Raw genomic sequence first — 18,457 nt, 5'->3', positions numbered from 1 at the left:
CCACCCAACAGGAAACAGCATTGCTATCCCCTGCTTCATCGAGGTAGTGCCAGGAAAACAGACAAAAAAGGCCACATTCATTCACACTCAGTCTCTAGCTGTCATGTGTAATGCACCAAACCCACAGCTCCCTATCCACATCCATTAAGGACTCAGACATGTTGATTGTTACTTTTATAGGTAAACCCTTACTGGGGAATATGTTTACCATGCAGTCATTAGCAAATGCAGCCCACCACATCTGTGTAGTGTCATCCTTCAGCTTGTCTGTTAGGGACTCTTTTCATCATTTTCATTTATGATTTACCGTTTTCGCTTAAATTTGTAATTTTGTAATTTTCAGGTATCAAGATCATCCCTATCCCTGGGGATAGGGGTGAAAGAATACTTCCCACGTATTCCTCGCGTGTCGTAGAAAGCGACTAGAGGGGACGGGAGCGGGGGGCCGGAAATCCTCCCCTCCTTGTATTAACTTTCTAAAATGGGAAACAGAAGAAGGAGTCACGCGGGGAGTGATCATCCTCCTCGAAGGCTCAGAGTGGGGTGCCTAAATGTGTGTGGATGTAACCAAGATGTGAAAAAAGGAGAGATAGGTAGTATGTTTCAGGAAAGGAACCTGGATGTTTTGGCTCTGAGTGAAACGAAGCTCAAGGGTAAAGGGGAAGAGTGGTTTGGAAATGTCTGGGGAGTGAAGTCAGGGGTTAGTGAGAGGACAAGAGCAAGGGAAGGAGTAGCAATACTCCTGAAACAGGAGTTGTGGGAGTATGTGATAGAATGTAAGAAAGTAAATTCTTGATTAATATGGGTAAAATTGAAAGTTGATGGAGAGAGGTGGGTGATTATTAGTGCATATGCACCTGGGCATGAGAAGAAAGTTCATGAGAGGCAAGTGTTTTGGGAGCAGCTAAATGAGTGTGTTAGCGGTTTTGATGCACGAGACCGGGTTATAGTGATGGGTGATTTGAATGTAAAAGTGAGTAATGTGGCAGTTGAGGGAATAATTGGTATGCATGGGGTGTTCAGTGTTGTAAATGGAAATGGTGAAGAGCTTGTAGATTTATGTGCTGAAAAAGGACTGATGATTGGGAATACCTGGTTTAAAAAGCGAGATATACATAAGTATACTTATGTAAGTAGGAGAGATGGCCAGAGAGCGTTATTGGATTACGTGTTAATTGACAGGCGTGCGAAAGAGAGACTTTTGGATGTTAATGTGCTGAGAAGTGCTACTGGAGGGATGTCTGATCATTATCTTGTGGAGGCTAAGGTGAAGATTAGTATGGGTTTTCAGAAAAGAGGAGTGAATGTTGGGGTGAAGAAGGTGGTGAGAGTAAGTGAGCTTGGGAAGGAGACCTGTGTGGGGAAGTACCAGGAGAGACTGTGTACAGAATGGAAAAAGGTGAGAACAATGGAAGTAAGGGGAGTGGGGGAGGAATGGGATGTATTTAGGGAATCAGTGATGGATTGCGCAAAAGATGCTTGTGGCATGAGAAGAGTGGGAGGTGGGCTGTTTAGAAAGGGTAGTGAGTGGTGGGATGAAGAAGTAAGAGTATTAGTGAAAGAGAAGAGAGAGGCATTTGGACGATTTTTGCAGGGAAAAAATGCAATTGAGTGGGAGATGTATAAAAGAAAGAGACAGGAGGTCAAGAGGAAGGTGCAAGAGGTGAAAAAAAGGGCAAATGAGAGTTGGGGTGAGAGACTATCAGTAAATTTTAGGGAGAATAAAAAGATGTTCTGGAAGGAGGTAAATAGGGTGCGTAAGACAAGGGAGCAAATGGGAACTTCAGTGAAGGGCGTAAATGGGGAGGTGATAACAAGTAGCGGTGATGTGAGAAGGAGATGGAATGAGTATTTTGAAGGTTTGTTGAATGTGTCTGATGACAGAGTGGCAGATATAGGGTGTTTTGGTCGAGGTGGTGTGCAAAGTGAGAGGGTTAGGGAAAATGATTTGGTAAACAGAGAAGAGGTAGTAAAAGCTTTGCGGAAGATGAAAGCCGGCAAGGCAGCAGGTTTGGATGGTATTGCAGTGGAATTTATTAAAAAAGGGGGTGACTGTATTGTTGACTGGTTGGTAAGGTTTTTTAATGTATGTATGACTCATGGTGAGGTGCCTGAGGATTGGCGGAATGCGTGCATAGTGCCATTGTACAAAGGCAAAGGGGATAAGAGTGAGTGCTCAAATTACAGAGGTATAAGTTTGTTGAGTATTCCTGGTAAATTATATGGGAGGGTATTGATTGAGAGGGTGAAGGCATGTACAGAGCATCAGATTGGGGAAGAGCAGTGCGGTTTCAGAAGTGGTAGAGGATGTGTGGATCAGGTGTTTGCTTTGAAGAATGTATGTGAGAAATACTTAGAAAAGCAAATGGATTTGTATGTAGCATTTATGGATCTGGAGAAGGCATATGATAGAGTTGATAGAGATGCTCTGTGGAAGGTATTAAGAATATATGGTGTGGGAGGCAAGTTGTTAGAAGCAGTGAAAAGTTTTTATCGAGGATGTAAGGCATGTGTACGTGTAGGAAGAGAGGAAAGTGATTGGTTCTCAGTGAATGTAGGTTTGCGGCAGGGATGTGTGATGTCTCCATGGTTGTTTAATTTGTTTATGGATGGGGTTGTAAGGGAGGTAAATGCAAGAGTCCTGGAAAGAGGGGCAAGTATGAAGTCTGTTGGGGATGAGAGAGCTTGGGAAGTGAGTCAGTTGTTGTTCGCTGATGATACAGCGCTGGTGGCTGATTCATGTGAGAAACTGCAGAAGCTGGTGACTGAGTTTGGTAAAGTGTGTGGAAGAAGAAAGTTGAGAGTAAATGTGAATAAGAGCAAGGTTATTAGGTACAGTAGGGGTGAGGGTCAAGTCAATTGGGAGGTGAGTTTGAATGGAGAAAAACTGGAGGAAGTGAAGTGTTTTAGATATCTGGGAGTGGATCTGTCAGCGGATGGAACCATGGAAGCGGAAGTGGATCATAGGGTGGGGGAGGGGGCGAAAATTTTGGGAGCCTTGAAGAATGTGTGGAAGTCGAGAACATTATCTCGGAAAGCAAAAATGGGTATGTTTGAGGGAATAGTGGTTCCAACAATGTTGTATGGTTGCGAGGCGTGGGCTATGGATAGAGATGTGCGCAGGAGGATGGATGTGCTGGAAATGAGATGTTTGAGGACAATGTGTGGTGTGAGGTGGTTTGATCGAGTAAGTAACGTAAGGGTGAGAGAGATGTGTGGAAATAAAAACAGCGTGGTTGAGAGAGCAGAAGAGGGTGTTTTGAAATGGTTTGGGCACATGGAGAGAATGAGTGAGGAGAGATTGACCAAGAGGATATATGTGTCGGAGGTGGAGGGAACGAGGAGAAGAGGGAGACCAAATTGGAGGTGGAAAGATGGAGTGAAAAAGATTTTGTGTGATCGGGGCCTGAACATGCAGGAGGGTGAAAGGAGGGCAAGAAATAGAGTGAATTGGAGTCATGTGGTATACAGGGGTTGACGTGCTGTCAGTGGATTGAAGCAAGGCATGTGAAGCGTCTGGGGTAAACCATGGAAAGCTGTGTAGGTATGTATATTTGCGTGTGTGGACGAGTGTATGTACATGTGTATGGGGGGGGGGTTGGGCCATTTCTTTCGTCTGTTTCCTTGCGCTACCTCGCAAACGCGGGAGACAGCGACAAAGTATAAAAAAAAAAAGAAAAAAAAAAAAAGAAAAAAAAAAAAGATCATTTTGGATAAATGGAATTTCCTTGTAGTGAGAAACCATCAGAAGAGATTCAGGTGATATTAACTGCTGATATCAGCTTATTTATCCAAACCTCTTTAGGAACCTGCATTAGCATTCTTTGTACCTCATTATTTTTTTATAATTTTGTGACATTTAGTTTCTTATGTTTTTCGATTTTGCTCCTCGTTATTTTTCAGAAAATTTATAATAGCTCCAAGTTCTCACATATTGTATTTACTACACCTGACCTGGTGTTTCACTGTAGCCTTAACTTTCTTACGTTCTTTGCTACCCATGTGAACTAAATTGGTACCAGCAACTTTTTCTTTAAGAAGTTGCCTTCTTTTTCTACTGTAATTTCAATATGCATTGCACTAATTTTTTTCAATTTTCTTCACAGTGGAGGTGAGGAAAAGGACAAATTCTGGCCAACTATTCACTTGTGCACAGATCAACTTCCAAAGAATAAACCTCGATACTGCATGGGTGTTGGATTTGCAGTAGATATTGTTGTTTGCTGTGCTCTTGGAATCGATATGTTTGACTGTGTATTTCCCACTCGAACTGCTGTAAGTTCTTATTTTTGTTCATGTTTGTCAGAAAGGTGGTGATATTGATACTGTTGCAATATTTTAAAATTTTAAATGTTGGCTTTAAGGACAAAATCATTATTTATGCTATAGAAGGAATACATATTCGTACTTTAGGTTGGTCTTTACATTTATCGTCTGATTCTCTTAATTAGTTTTATGTTTTGACAGTGCTTCTGATATATTAGAAATACCTCCGCAAGCAAATTTTATTTTCCTGTGGCATCAGGGCATGCAAAAGATAGGGATGGGTTTGTAATGGTCTCATGATTCACCAAAGGTTAAGCAAATAAAATTATAGCTTATTGAACAGGGGATAGGGGAGAAAGAATGCTTCCCACGCATTCCTCATGTTTTGTAGAAGGCGACTAAAGAGGACGGGAGCGGGGGGCTGGAAACCTTCCCCTCCTTGTATTTTAACTTTCTAAAAGGGGAAACAGAAGGAGTCACGCAGGGAGTGCTCATCCTCCTCGAAGGCTCAGATTGGGGTGCCTAAAGGTGTGTGGATGTAACCAAGATGAGAAAAAAGGAGAGATAGGTAGTATGTTTGAGGAAAGGAACCTGGATGTTTTGGCTCTGAGTGAAACGAAGCTCAAGGGTAAAGGGGAAGAGTGGTTTGGGGATGCCTTGGGAGTAAAGTCAGGGGTTAGTGAGAGGACAAGAGCAAGGGAAGGAGCAGCGCTACTCCTGAAACAGGAGTGGTGGGAGTATGTGATAGAGTGTAAGAAAGTAAACTCTAGATTGATATGGGTAAAACTGAAAGTTGGTGAAAAGAGATGGGTGATTATTGGTGCACATGCACCTGAGCATGAGAAGAAATCATGAGAGGCAAGTGTTTTGGGAGCAGCTGAGTGAGTGTGTTAGTAGTTTTGATGCACAAGACCAGGTTATAGTGATGGGTGATTTGAATGCAAAGGTGAGTAATGTGGCAGTTGAGGGAATAATTGGTATACATGGGGTGTTCAGTGTTGTAAATGGAAATGGTGAAGAGCTTGTAGATTTATGTGCTGATAAAGGACTGGTGATTGGGAATACCTGGATTAAAAAGAGAGATATACATAAGTATACGTATGTAAGTAGGAGAGATGGCCAGAGAGCGTTATTGGATTATGTGTTAATTGATAGGCATGCGAAAGAGAGACTTTTGGATGTTAATGTGCTGAGAGGTGCAACTGGAGGGATGTCTGATCATTATCTTGTGGAGGCGAAGGTGAAGATTTGTAGAGGTTTTCAGAAAAGAAGAGAGAATGTTGGGGTGAAGAGAGTGGTGAGAGTAAGTGACCTTGATGTTGGGGTGAAGAGAGTGGTGAGAGTAAGTGAGCTTGGGAAGGAGACTTGTGTGAGGAAGTACCAGGAGAGACTGAGTACAGAGTGGAAAAAGGTGAGAACAAATGACATAAGGGGAGTGGGGGAGGAATGGGAAGTGTTTAGGAAAGCAGTGATGGCTTGCGCAAAAGATGCTTGTGTCATGAGAAGCATGGGAGATGGGCAGATTAGAAAGGGTAGTGACTGGGATGAAGAAGTAAGATTATTAGTGAAAGAGAAGAGAGAGGCATTTAGATGATTTTTGCAGGGAAATAATGCAAATGACTGGGAAATGTATAAAAGAAAGAGGCAGGAGGTCAAGAGAAAGGTGCAAGAGGTGAAAAAGAGGACAAATGAGAGTTGGGGTGAGAGAGTATCATTAAATTTTAGGGAGAATGAAAAGATGTGTTGGAAGGAGGTAAATAAAGTGCATAAGACAAAGGAACAAATGGGAACTTCAGTGAAGGGGGGCTAATGGGGAGTTGATAACAAGTAGTGCTGCTGTAAGAAGGAGATGGAGTGAGTATTTTGAAGGAATGTTGAATGTGTTTGATGATAGAGTAGCAGATATAGGGTGTTTTGGTTGAGGTGGTGTGCAAAGTGAGAGGGTTAGGGAGAATGATTTGGTAAACAGAGAAGAAGTAGTAAAAGCTTTGCGGAAGATGAAAGCCAGCAAGGCAGCAGGTTTGGATGGTATTACAGTGGAGTTTATTAAAAAAGGGGTTGACTGTATTGTTGACTGGTTGGTAAGGTTATTTAATGCATGTATGACTCATAGTGAGGTACCTGAGGATTGGCGGAATGCTTGCATAGCGCCATTGTACAAAGGCAAAGGGGATAAAAATGAGTGCTCCAATTACAGAGGTATAAGTTTGTTGCGTTTTCCTGGGATATTATATAGGAGGGTATTGATTGAGAGGGTGAAGGCATGTACAGAGCATCAGATTGGGGAAGAGCAGTGTGGTTTCAGAAGTGGTAGAGGATGTGTGGATCAGGTGTTTGCTTTGAAGAATGTATGTGCGAAATACTTAGAAAAGCAAATGAATTTGTATGTAGCATTTATGGATCTGAAGATGTCATATGATTAGCATTGATAGAGATGCTCTGTGGAACGTATTAAGAATATATGGTGTGGGAGGCAAGTTGTTAGAAGCAGTGAAAAGTTTCTACTGAGGATGTAAGGCATGTGTATGTGTAGGAAGAGAGGAAAGTGATTGGTTCTCAGTGAATGTTGGTTTGCGGCAGGGGTGTGTGATGTCTCCATGGTTGTTTAATTTGTTTATGGATGGGGTTGTTAGGGAGGTGAATGCAAGAGTTTTGGAAAGAGGGGCAAGTATGCAGTCTGTTGTGGATGAGAGAGCCTGGGAAATGAGTCAGTTGTTGTTCGCTGATGATACAGTGCTGATGGCTGATTCGTGTGAGGAACTGCAGAAGCTGGTGACTGAGTTTGGTAAAGTGTGTGAAAGAAGAAAGCTGAGAGTAAATGTGAATAAGAGCAAGGTTATTAGGTACAGTAGGGTTGAGGGACAAGTCAATTAGGAGGTAAGTTTGAATGGAGAAAAACTGGAGGAAGTGAAGTGTTTTAGATATCTAGGAGTGGATTTGGCAGCGGATGGAACCATGGAAGTGAAAGTGAATCATAGGGTGGGTGCGGGGGCGAAAGTTCTGGGAGTGTTGAAGAATGTGTAGAAGTCAAGAACATTATCTTGGAAAGCAAAAATGGGTGTTTGAAGGAATAGTGGTTCCAACAATGTTATGTGGTTGCGAGGCGTGGGCTATAGATAGAGTTGTGCAGAGGAGGTTGGATGTGCTGGAAATGAGATGGTTGAGGACAATATGTAGTGTGAGGTGGTTTGATCGAGTAATAATAGGGTAAGAGAGATGTGTGGTAATAAAAAGAGTGTGGTTGAGAGAACAGAAGAGGATGTTTTGAAATGGTTTGGTCACATGGAGAGAATGAGTGAGGAAAGATTGACCAAGATGATATATGTGTCAGAGGTGGAGGGAACGAGGGGAAGTTGGGGGACCAAATTGGAGGTGGAAAGATGGAGTGAAAAAGATATTGAGTGATCGGGGCCTGATCATGCAGGAGGGTGAAAGGCGTGCAAGGAATAGAGTGAGTTGGAACGATGTGGTATGCCCGGGTCGACATGCTGTCAATGGATTGAACCAGGGCATGTGAAGCGTCTGGGGTAAACCATGGAAAGTTCTGTGGGGCCTGGATGTGGAAAGGGAGCTGTGGTTTCGATGCATTATTACATGACAGCTAGAGACTAAGTGTGAACGAATGTGGCCTTTGCTGTCTTTTCCTAGTGCTACCTCGCGCACATGCGGGGGGAGGGGGTTGTCATTTCATGTGTGGCGAGGTGGCGATGGGAATGAATAAACGCAGACAGTATGAATTATGTGCATGTGTATATATGTACATATATGTCTGTGTGTGTATATGTTGTATATGTTGAGATGTATAGGTATGTATGTTTGTGTGTGTGAAGTGTATGTATATACATGTGTATGTGGGTGGGTTGAGCCATTTTTTCGTCTGTTTCCTTGCGCTACCTCGCTAACGGGGGGGACAGCGACAAAGTAAAATAAATAAATAAATAGATAAATGAACATAAAAAGTAGAAATTTAAGTTATAGATCTGGTTTGAACACCATCAGACTTCTGATGTCTTTGATTTAGAATCTAGATATATATTTTGATTTTGAAATCTTTTGAAATATTCATATACTTTTTTTTTCATAATTGGTTTTGTTTCCTTTCCTGCTTTGGCAGGTTAGCATTAGGAACAAATGAAAAGAGGTTTCACATGAACATATCCATTCTTCAGATGCCATATATGATGTACTGAATCCAGAGCCTACCATCCACAGACTGCTGCATAGTTTATCTGACTGCCTTATGTGCCCTGGTTCAACCCATTGATAGCAGCACATCACCATCATGTACCACATCTATCCAATTCATCTTGTGTAATACCCAATACTTGAAAGCCTCCTTCAGTCCATCTTGCCAACTTTGCAACCTCCACATTTATACATAGATCCTTTTAATCTGTCTTTCTTCAAGACTTTCTATATCTGAGCCACTTCAATTCGGTCATTCAGACTGTGCTTATTACTGGTCGGTAAGGATATTCAATGTATGTATGGTTCATGGTGAAGTGCCTGAGGATTGGCGGAATGCATGCATAGTGCCATTGTACAAAGGCAAAGGGGATAAAGGTGAGCGTTCAAATTACAGAGGTATAAGTTTGTTGTGTATTTCTGGGAAATTATATAGGAGGGTATTGATTGAGAGGGTGAAGGCATGTACAGAGCATAAGATTGGGGAAGAGCAGTGTGGTTTCAGAAGTGGTAGAGGATGTGTGGATCAGGTTTTTGCTTTGAAGAATGTATGTGAGAGATACTTAGAAAAAAGATGGATTTGCATGTGGCATTTATGGATCTGGAGAAGGCATATGATAGAGTTCACAGAGATGCCCTGTGGAAGGTATTAAGAGTATATGGTATGGGAGGTAAGTTGCTAGAAGCAGTGAAAAGTTTTATAGAGGATGTAAGGCATGTGTATGAGTAGGAATAGGGGAAAGTGATTGGTTCCCATTGAAGGTCGGTTTTCAGCATGGGTGCGTGATGTCTCCATGGTTGTTTAATTTTTTTATGGATGAGGTTGTTAGGAAGGTGAAAGCAAGAGTTTTGGAGAGAAGGGTAAGTATGCAGTCTGTTGTGGATGAGAGGGAATGGGAAGTGAGTCAGTTGTTGTTCGCTGATGATACAGCGCTGGTGGCTGATTCATGTGAGAAACTGCAGAAGCTGGTGACTAAGTTTGGTAAAGTGTGTGAAAGAAGAAAGCTGAGAGTAAATGTGAATAGGAGCAAGGTTATTAGGTTTAGTAGGGTGAGGGACTAGTCAGTTGGGAGGGAAGTTTGAATGGAGCAAAACTGGAGGAAGTGATGTGTTTTAAATATCTGTGAGTGGATTTAGCTGCAAATGGAACCAAGGAAGCAGAAGTGAGTCACATGGTGGGGGAGGGGGCGAAGGTTCTGGGACCGTTGAAGAATGAGTGGAAGGCGAGAACATTATCTCGGAGAGTAAAAAAGGTATTTTGAAGGAATAGTGGCTCCAACAATGTTATATGGTTTTGAGGCATGGGCTATATAGATAAAGATGTGTGGAGGAGGGTAGATGTGGTGGAAATGAGATGTTTGAGGACAATATGTGGTGTGAGGTGGTTTGATCGAGTAAGTAATGAAAGGGTAAGAGAGATGTGTGGTAATAAAAAGTGTGGTTGAGGGAGCTGAAGAGGGTGTATTGAAATGGTTTGGTCACATGGAGAGAATGAGTGAGGAAAGATTGACATAGAGGATATATGTGTCAAGAGGTGGAGGGAGCGAGGAGAAGTTTGAGACTAAATTTGAGGTGGAAGGATGGAGTGAAAAAGATTTTGAGTGGTTAGGGCCCGAACATACAGGAGGGTGAAAGGCGTGCAAAGAATAGAGTGAATTGGAATAATGTGGTATACTGGGGTCGACTTGCTGTCATTGGATTGAACCAGGGCATGTGAAGCATTTGGGGTGTTTTGTGGGGCTTGGATGTGGAAAAGGAGCTATGATTTCAGTCCATTACCCATGACACCTAGAGACTGAGTGTGAACGAATGTGGCCTTTATTGTCTTTTCCTAGCACTACCTCATGTGGGGGGAAGGGGGTGCCATTTCATGTGTGGCGAGGTGGCTATGGGAATGGATGAAGGCGGCAAGTATGAATATGTACATGTGTATATATGTATATGTCTGTGTCTGTATATGTATGTATATGTTGAATGTATAGGCATGTATATGTGCCTGTGGGCATTTATGTATATACATGTGTATGTGGGTGGGTTGGGCCAGTCTTTTGTCTGTTTCCTTGCGCTGCCTTGCTAATGAGAGAGACAAAGTATAATAAAAAAAAAAATAAATTTCTAACACTGTCATTCTTTACTTGATGAACCTGCCTCACTCTTCATATTTTCCTTGGGCAAATCATTACCAGCAGGTCCACCCTATTTCTTTCTTTGGCATTCATGACTCAGGACATCCATACACCTTTGTTGGGACAACTCTAACCTCAAATATACCCTCTGCTGCACCTCAATACTTTGCTTGCATTCACATTTACTCTCACTTTATCCTTTCACATATTATCCCAGACTCTGTTACCAGCTTCTGGAGTTTTTTCTCTTGAGTCTTTCACTCATTCTTTTTATTTATTTATTTCATTTTATTATACTTTGTCACTGTCTCCCGCGTTAGCGAGGTAGTGCAAAGAAACAGACGAAAGAATGGCCCAACCCACCCACATACACATGTATATACATACACGTCCACACACGCACATATACATACCTATACATCTCAACGTATACATATATATACACACACAGACATATACATATATACACGTACATAATTCATACTGTCTGCCCTTATTCATTCCTGTCGCCACCCTGCCACACATGAAATGACAGCCCCCTTCCCCCGCATGTGCGTGAGGTAGCGCTAGGAAAAGACAACAAAGGCCACATTTGTTCACACTCAGTCTCTAGCTGTCATGTATAATGCACTGAAACCACAGCTCCCTTTCCACATCCAGGCCCCACAAAACTTTCCATGGTTTACCCCAGACGCTTCACATGCCTTGGTTCAATCCATTGACAGTACATCGACCCCGGTATACCACATCGTTCCAATTCACTCTATTTCTTGCACGCCTTTAACCCTCCTGCATGTTCAGGCCCTGATCACTCAAAATATTTTTCACTCCATCTTTCCACCTCCAATTAGGTCTCCCACTTCTCCTCGTTCCCTCCACCTCTGACACATATATCCTCTTGGTCAATCTTTCCTCACTCATTCTCTCCATGTAACCAAACCATTTCAAAACACCCTTTTCTGCTCTCTCAACCACACTCTTTTTATTACCACACATCTCTCTTACCCTTTCGTTACTTACTCGATCAAACCACCTCACACCACATATTGTCCTCAAACATCTCATTTCCAGCATATCCACCCCCTTCCGCACAACTCTATCTATAGCCCATGCCTTGCAACCATATAACATTGTTGGAACCACTATTCCTTCAAACATACCCATTTTTGCTTTCAAAGATAACATTCTCGACTTCCACACATTCTTCAACGCTCCTAGAACTTTCGCCCCCTCCCCCACCCTATGATTCACTTGCGCTTCCATGGTTCCATCTGCTGCCAAATCCACTCCCAGATATCTAAAACACTTCACTTCCTCCAGTTTTTCTCCATTCAAACTTACCTCCCAATTTACTTGTCCCTCAACCCTACTGTACCTAATAACCTTGCTCTTGTTCACATTTACTCTCAGCTTTCTTCTTTCACACATTTTACCAAACTCAGTCACCAGCTTCTGCAACTTCTCACCTGAATCAGTCACCAGCGCCGTATCATCAGCGAACAATAACTGACTCACTTCCCAAGCTTGCCCCCCTTTCCAATACTCTTTCATTCACCTCCCTAACAACCCCATCCATAAACATATTAAACAACCCTGGAGACATCACATACCCCTGCCGCAAACCAACATTCACTAAGAACCAAACACTTTCCTCTCTTCCTACATGTACACATGCCTTACATCCCTGATAAAAACTTTTCACTCCTTCTAACAACTTGCCTCCCATACCATATATTCTTAATACCTTCCACAGAGCATCTCTATCAACTCTATCATATGCCTTCTCCAGATCCATAAATGCTACATACAAATCAATTTGCTTTTCTTAGTGTTTCTCACATACATTCTTCAAAGCAAACACCTGATCCACACATCCTCTACCACTTCTGAAACCACAATGCTCTTCCCCAATCTGATGCTCTGTATATACCTTCACCCTCTCAATCAATACCCTCCCATATAATATCCCAGGAATACTCAACAAACCTCTGTAATTGGAGCCCTCACTTTTATCCTCTTTGCTTTTTTACAATGGCACAATGCAAGCATTCCGCCAATCCTCAGGTACCTCACCGTGAATTATACATACATTAAATAACCTTACCAACCAGTCAACAATACAGTCAACCCTTTTTAATAAATTCCACTGCAATACCATCCAAACCCGCTGCCTTGCCGGCTTTCATCTTCCGCAAAGCTTTTACTACCTCTTCTCTGTTTACCAAATCATCTTCCCTAACCCTCTCACTTTGCACACCACCTCGACCAAAACACCCTATATCTTCTACTCTATCATCAAACACATTCAACAAACCTTCAAAATACTCACTCCATCTCCCTCTCACATCACTACTTATTATCACCTCCCCATTAGCCCCCTTCACCAATATTCCCATTTGTTCCCTTGTCTTCCGCACTTTATTTACCTCCTTCCAAAACATCTTTTTATTCTCCCTAAAATGTAATTGTACTCTCTCACCCCCACCTCTCATTTGCCCTCTTTTTCACCTCTTGCACCTTTCTCTTGACCTCCTGCCTCTTTCTTTTATACATCTCTCAGTCATTTGCATTATTTCCCTGCAAAATCGTCCAAATGCCTCTCTCTTCTCTTTCACTAATATTACCTCTTCATCCGACCACTCACTACCCTTTCTAATCTGCCCACCTCCCATGCTTCTCATGCCACACTCATCTTTTGCGCAAGCCATCACTGCTTCCCTAAATACATCCCATTCCTCCCCCTCTCGCCTTACGTCATTTGTTCTCACCTTTTTCCATTCTGTACTCAGTCTGTCCTGGTACTTCCTCACACAAGTCTCCTTCCCAAGCTCACGTACTCTCATCACTCTCTTCACCCCAACATTCTCTCTTCTTTTCTGAAAACCTCTACAAACCTTCACCTCCACAAGATAATTATCAGACATCCCTCCAGTTGCACCTCTCAGCACATTAACATCCAAAAGTCTCTCTTTCACGCGCCTGTCAATTAACACGAATCTAATAACGCTCTCTGGCCATCTCTCCTACTTACATATGTATATATATACTTATTTATATCTCTCTTTTTAAACCAGGTATTCCCAAACATCAGTCCTTTTTCAGCCCATAAATCTACAAGCTCTTCACCATTTCCATTTACAACACTGAACACCCTATGCACACAAATTATTCCCTCAACTGCCACATTACTCACCTTTGCATTCAAATCACCCATCACTATAACCCGGTTTTGTGCACCAAAACTACTAACACACTCACTCAGCTGCTCCCAAAACACTTGCCTCTCATGATCTTTCTTCTCATGCCCAGGTGCATATGCACCAATAATCTCCCATCTCTCTCCATCCACTTTCAGTTTTACCCACATCAATCTAGAGTTTACTTTCTTACACTTTTTATTCTGCAAAAATGACAGTGAAATTTTTAGTAAGAATTTATTCATTCTAGTTATGCATTTGTGCTATATATTGTAAGGTCGTTATCCCAGAAACCAGAACATCTTACATACCTTTAATGTACCCTAAACCATGAGTTATGAATGCCTATATGACAGTGTCATGTTTTTATTCACTCCAAAAGTCATACTGTATACTTACACACATTCTTCTATTGTTAGTATGTGTTAGTAAATTCCATCTGCATGTGGTAACATTGTGAGGTTGTTATCCCAGAAGCAAGAACACTGTACATACCTTTAATGTACTGTAACCCTAAATCATGAGTTATGAACACCTATATGACAATGTCATGTTTTATATAATCCATAAGTCATACTATACTTAAGAACATTCTTCTATTGCTAATTGGTGTTAGTAAATTCCATCTGCATGTGGTAACGTTGTGAGGAAGAAGTTACCCTTGAAGCAAAATAGAGCACAACTTCATTGAGGACCTTCACACCCCTTAGGAACCCATCTTACCCTGCTTCTGTGTGGAGAACAGTCTTGAAGTTGCTTGAGCGCCATAAAACGGGTCTTGGAGTTACATAATAATTCTTCAAATAATTCCAGTCATGGATATTGTTAAATTAAGCCTTGTTTTCTTGAAGGAATGATAAGAATACTTTAAAAGTTTAGATCTACATGAGACTTCCATTTCCAACTTATTAGGTTGTGACATGAGTGCTAATTGAATGTGCCACTGGATACATTCCATATCTTACTCCATTGATAAGTACATTTACGTATGCTTGTACCTAAATTTGCTTTTGCTTACAGTCTTCTTGCACTTTTCTCCATTACTAATTATTGTTATTTATTCCCTGTAGAGATTTGGCTGCGCTCTTGTGGACAACGGCCAGCTGAACCTCAAGGCTCGTGAATTTGCCAGTGACTTCAAGCCTCTTGACGAGAAATGTGACTGTACAACATGCAAAAATTATACTCGTGCATATCTCCACACTATAGTCACAAAGGAGACAGTTGCATGTCATCTCTTATCCATACACAATATTGCCTACCAGGTGAGTTATTCGATATACCTATATCTCTGATACCTGTTCCCTTTAGAAACTTCCATAAGAGGGTGGCCATGGCAAAAGTCTCCATAACTGATGAGCTCCAATATCACTTTTTAACCTATAGTGCCTCACCCTTAACAGGCTACTCACAAAGGGTAACTCAAGTGCAGTGTTTTTAGATGCTTCTTCGTAATTTTTCTGCTGACTACTTCTATGAAACATGTCTGATTAATGTTCTATCTAATGCTCCCACTTAATGTTCCTACCTACTACTTCTACCTAATGCTCCTGCCTAATGTTCCTACCACTGCTTCTGTCTAGAGTTATGAAGAATGAGTTGTGTGAGTTAAGTGTTCTTAGATGGTAAGCGTGACAAGGAGAGTTTGTATGTTTGTGGACAGAATGCCAGTAGGCCATGTGTGGATGGGTCATTGGAGTGCGGTGTGATATACACTATAGTACTGACTTCCAATGCAGCCATCACTAACCCTCCCAATACCCAGGCAGATCTTACCAGTACCTCCCTGGTCGGTGGCTACTTGCTAACCATTACCTGAGTTATTGTTGTAATCCAGATTGCTGGTTCATAAAAATGAGATTGTAATCCCGTAATCTCTTTTTGTATCGGAAGAGCTTCATTTCTTTGTACCTCGCTTAGACAACTCTTGCACTTTCATAAATATGCAATCAACAATCCATCCAGCCTGGTTAATGTAAGTGTGGGATTCACATCAGGTTGGGACTTAAAAGTGCTTTGAAAACACTTCAGTCTTCCAGTAGCTTCCTCCTCTTGAAAATCTCTAGGGTAGTCTCTCTTAAAACCTGACTGGAGGTCCCAAAGATTTTTGTTTTTTCGTCTTGGTCATCCCAGACGTCAGTGTCACTGGAATTCATAAATAGTGAAACTTTAATGTAGTCTCAAAGAGTTAGTATGTAATGGTATACAGTGATACCATTAAATACTAACTCAGATATCTAAACTTGGGATGTGAACATGTAACATGTTTATTTCAAACAAACTGAACATATGATATATAGTTATTCTTTTTTTCAAGGTGATGTTGAAGACATCTAAGGCATTTGAGACCCACTGTGGAAAATTCTGATCCTTATAATAAGCAGGTACTCATGAAGTCCTGGACATGGTTAACAAAATGATCTTTCTTGATGCTATCCTGAATTCTCTGCATTAAATTCATTTTGGGGAAAAAAGAATACTTCCCATGTATTCCCTGCGTGTCGTAGAAGGCGACTAAAAGGGGAGGGAGCGGGGGGCTGGAAATCCTCCCCTCTCGTTTTTTTTTTTTTTTAATTTTCCAAAAGAAGGAACAGAGGGGGGCCAGGTGAGGATATTCCAAAAAAGGCCCAGTCCTCTGTTCTTAACGCTACCTCGCTAACGCGGGAAATGGCAAATAGTTTAAAAGAAAGAAAGAAGAAATGGTTATGCAGATCTCGGACAAAAATTACTCCAAAGAATCCATCAAACCTTAAAGGATGGGGAAAAATACCAATTATAACCCTAAATCTGAAACTTGGCCTCCACAGCTGATGAGAGAGAAAATATAAGGGAGGAGGTAGAAGGATTCCCAGTGACTTTAGTTCAGCATTGTACTATCCACAACTTTATTTCAGCAATTAATTATCCACAACCCTAGCTGCCTAATTTGAAAAAATGCAACACATAAACTGGGAAATCTAATAAATGACTATTGTGGCAAAGAGACCCACGGGAAACCATAAGGGAACAACATTGCAGCTTCCATTTCACGACAGTGGGTTTCATACAAACCTAGCAGTGCAACAGAACATTCAGTTTGCTGAAGAGATGAATGAGAAGGAATCATCTTGCAATAAGTAATCATGGGGTTTTTTCAAGAAAATTTTTTTTCTGAAACAAGCGAGAGCCACTGCATTGTCAGATAGAATCTGAACATACTTGCCGTGTCATTACAACTCTTCATTTCCAAAATCATCTGTTGAAATCTGAATAGAATTCCACATCCCTTAACTTTATGAGAAACATCATCCTTTGATAAAACAAGGGGATGGAAGGATTGAACTGCACTAATGACATGAGGAATCACAGCTTTTCTATCTTTTGTCGTCTGTCTGAACACTTGCACACAAATGTGCCAAACAAGATGGTAAGAACTTTAGTGCTTAACAACCAGAAAAGGTTTCTCCCTACCTATTGAAATACTGAAAACTTTCAGGATTCTCAGTAAAACTGGATTATTATTGAGAGTATGTCCATTTTATAAAGGAATGTCAGAATTGCCACAATTGAGAGCAGATTCCAATAAAATTTTTGTAAAGCAATGCCTCAGATGATTTCGTCATCCTGTAAATGTTCAAGCAACAAAGAAATGAAAAGAACTTTGAGATACCACACAACTGTTGAATGTAATGCTAAAGAATCTCATAAAGTATTGCTTAAATGAAATATGAAAATAAGCATATCTACATCTACAAGATACTACCTACAGGGACCAAGGTTGGGCTGCATGAGGGATTCATATTACAAGTACTACCCACCTGGGTATCGGGAGGGTTAGTGATGGCTGTGTAGTGACCCAGTGGTTATCATGTTCCTTCTGTCTCACCCCCTCATGGACTGCTGGTTTTTTGTCCACAAACATACAATTTCTCCATGTCACACATAGCACTTGTAAATACTAACAACTCACTTTGTAACTATATCTTCCCGTGGCGAAAGCTCTGTATTAGCCCTACCTTTTGGCAAGATGGTAGGAACAATAGAAAGATGTGGTAGTTAGGAACATTAGGTGGGCAGGAGCATAGGTAGAAGTAGTAAGTAGGAACTTTAGGTAGGAGTTGTAGGTAGGAATATCAGGCAGATGCATAAGGCAAAAGTAGTAGGTTGTAACATTAGGGAGACACATTAGATAGGAGACACTGCACTAGAGTTGCTCTTTGCCTGTGGCCTATTAAGGGCGAGGCATTACAGGCTAAGAATCGGCACTGAAGTTCCCAGTTATGGAGAATCTTTTGCCATGGCCACCCCTTGAGGGAGTTCCTGGAGGGAACAGGCATTAGAGGTATAGGTTTTATTTTTTTCATTATACTTAATGGCCATCTCCCAAGATAGCGAGGTAGCGCAAGGAAACAGACGTGGAATGGCCCAACCTACCCACATACACATGTACCTATATAAATCCCCACACACACACACACACATATACATACATATACATTTATTTTTTTTTATTATTATACTTAGTCGCTGTCTTCTGCATTAGCGAGGTAGCGCAAGGAAACAGATGAAAGAATGGCCCAACCCACCCACATACACACGTATATACATAAACGCCCACACATGCATATATACATACCTATACATTTCAACGTATACATACATATACATACACACACATAAATATATACACATGTACATATCCAT

General features: G+C 41.4%; 1 protein-coding gene across 4 annotated transcripts in view; it reads left to right on the top strand.

Moving 5' to 3' along the window:
- The window catches only part of Tgt (tRNA-guanine transglycosylase), a 101,938-nt gene that overhangs the window by 80,925 nt on the left and 2,556 nt on the right, over nt 1–18,457 (top strand). For all 4 annotated transcript variants that reach the window (XM_071661058.1, XM_071661055.1, XM_071661060.1 and 1 more), the window contains exons 7-8: nt 4,107–4,275; nt 14,845–15,039. In XM_071661058.1, coding sequence (XP_071517159.1) covers nt 4,107–4,275; nt 14,845–15,039 — 364 coding nt within the window. The remainder of the gene's footprint in view (nt 1–4,106; nt 4,276–14,844; nt 15,040–18,457) is intronic.

This window comes from Panulirus ornatus, chromosome 73 (assembly GCF_036320965.1).
Source record: "Panulirus ornatus isolate Po-2019 chromosome 73, ASM3632096v1, whole genome shotgun sequence".
Taxonomy (NCBI): domain Eukaryota; kingdom Metazoa; phylum Arthropoda; class Malacostraca; order Decapoda; family Palinuridae; genus Panulirus; species Panulirus ornatus.
Note: the sequence above shows the minus strand (reverse complement) of the source record. Positions and strands in the feature narration are given on the sequence as shown.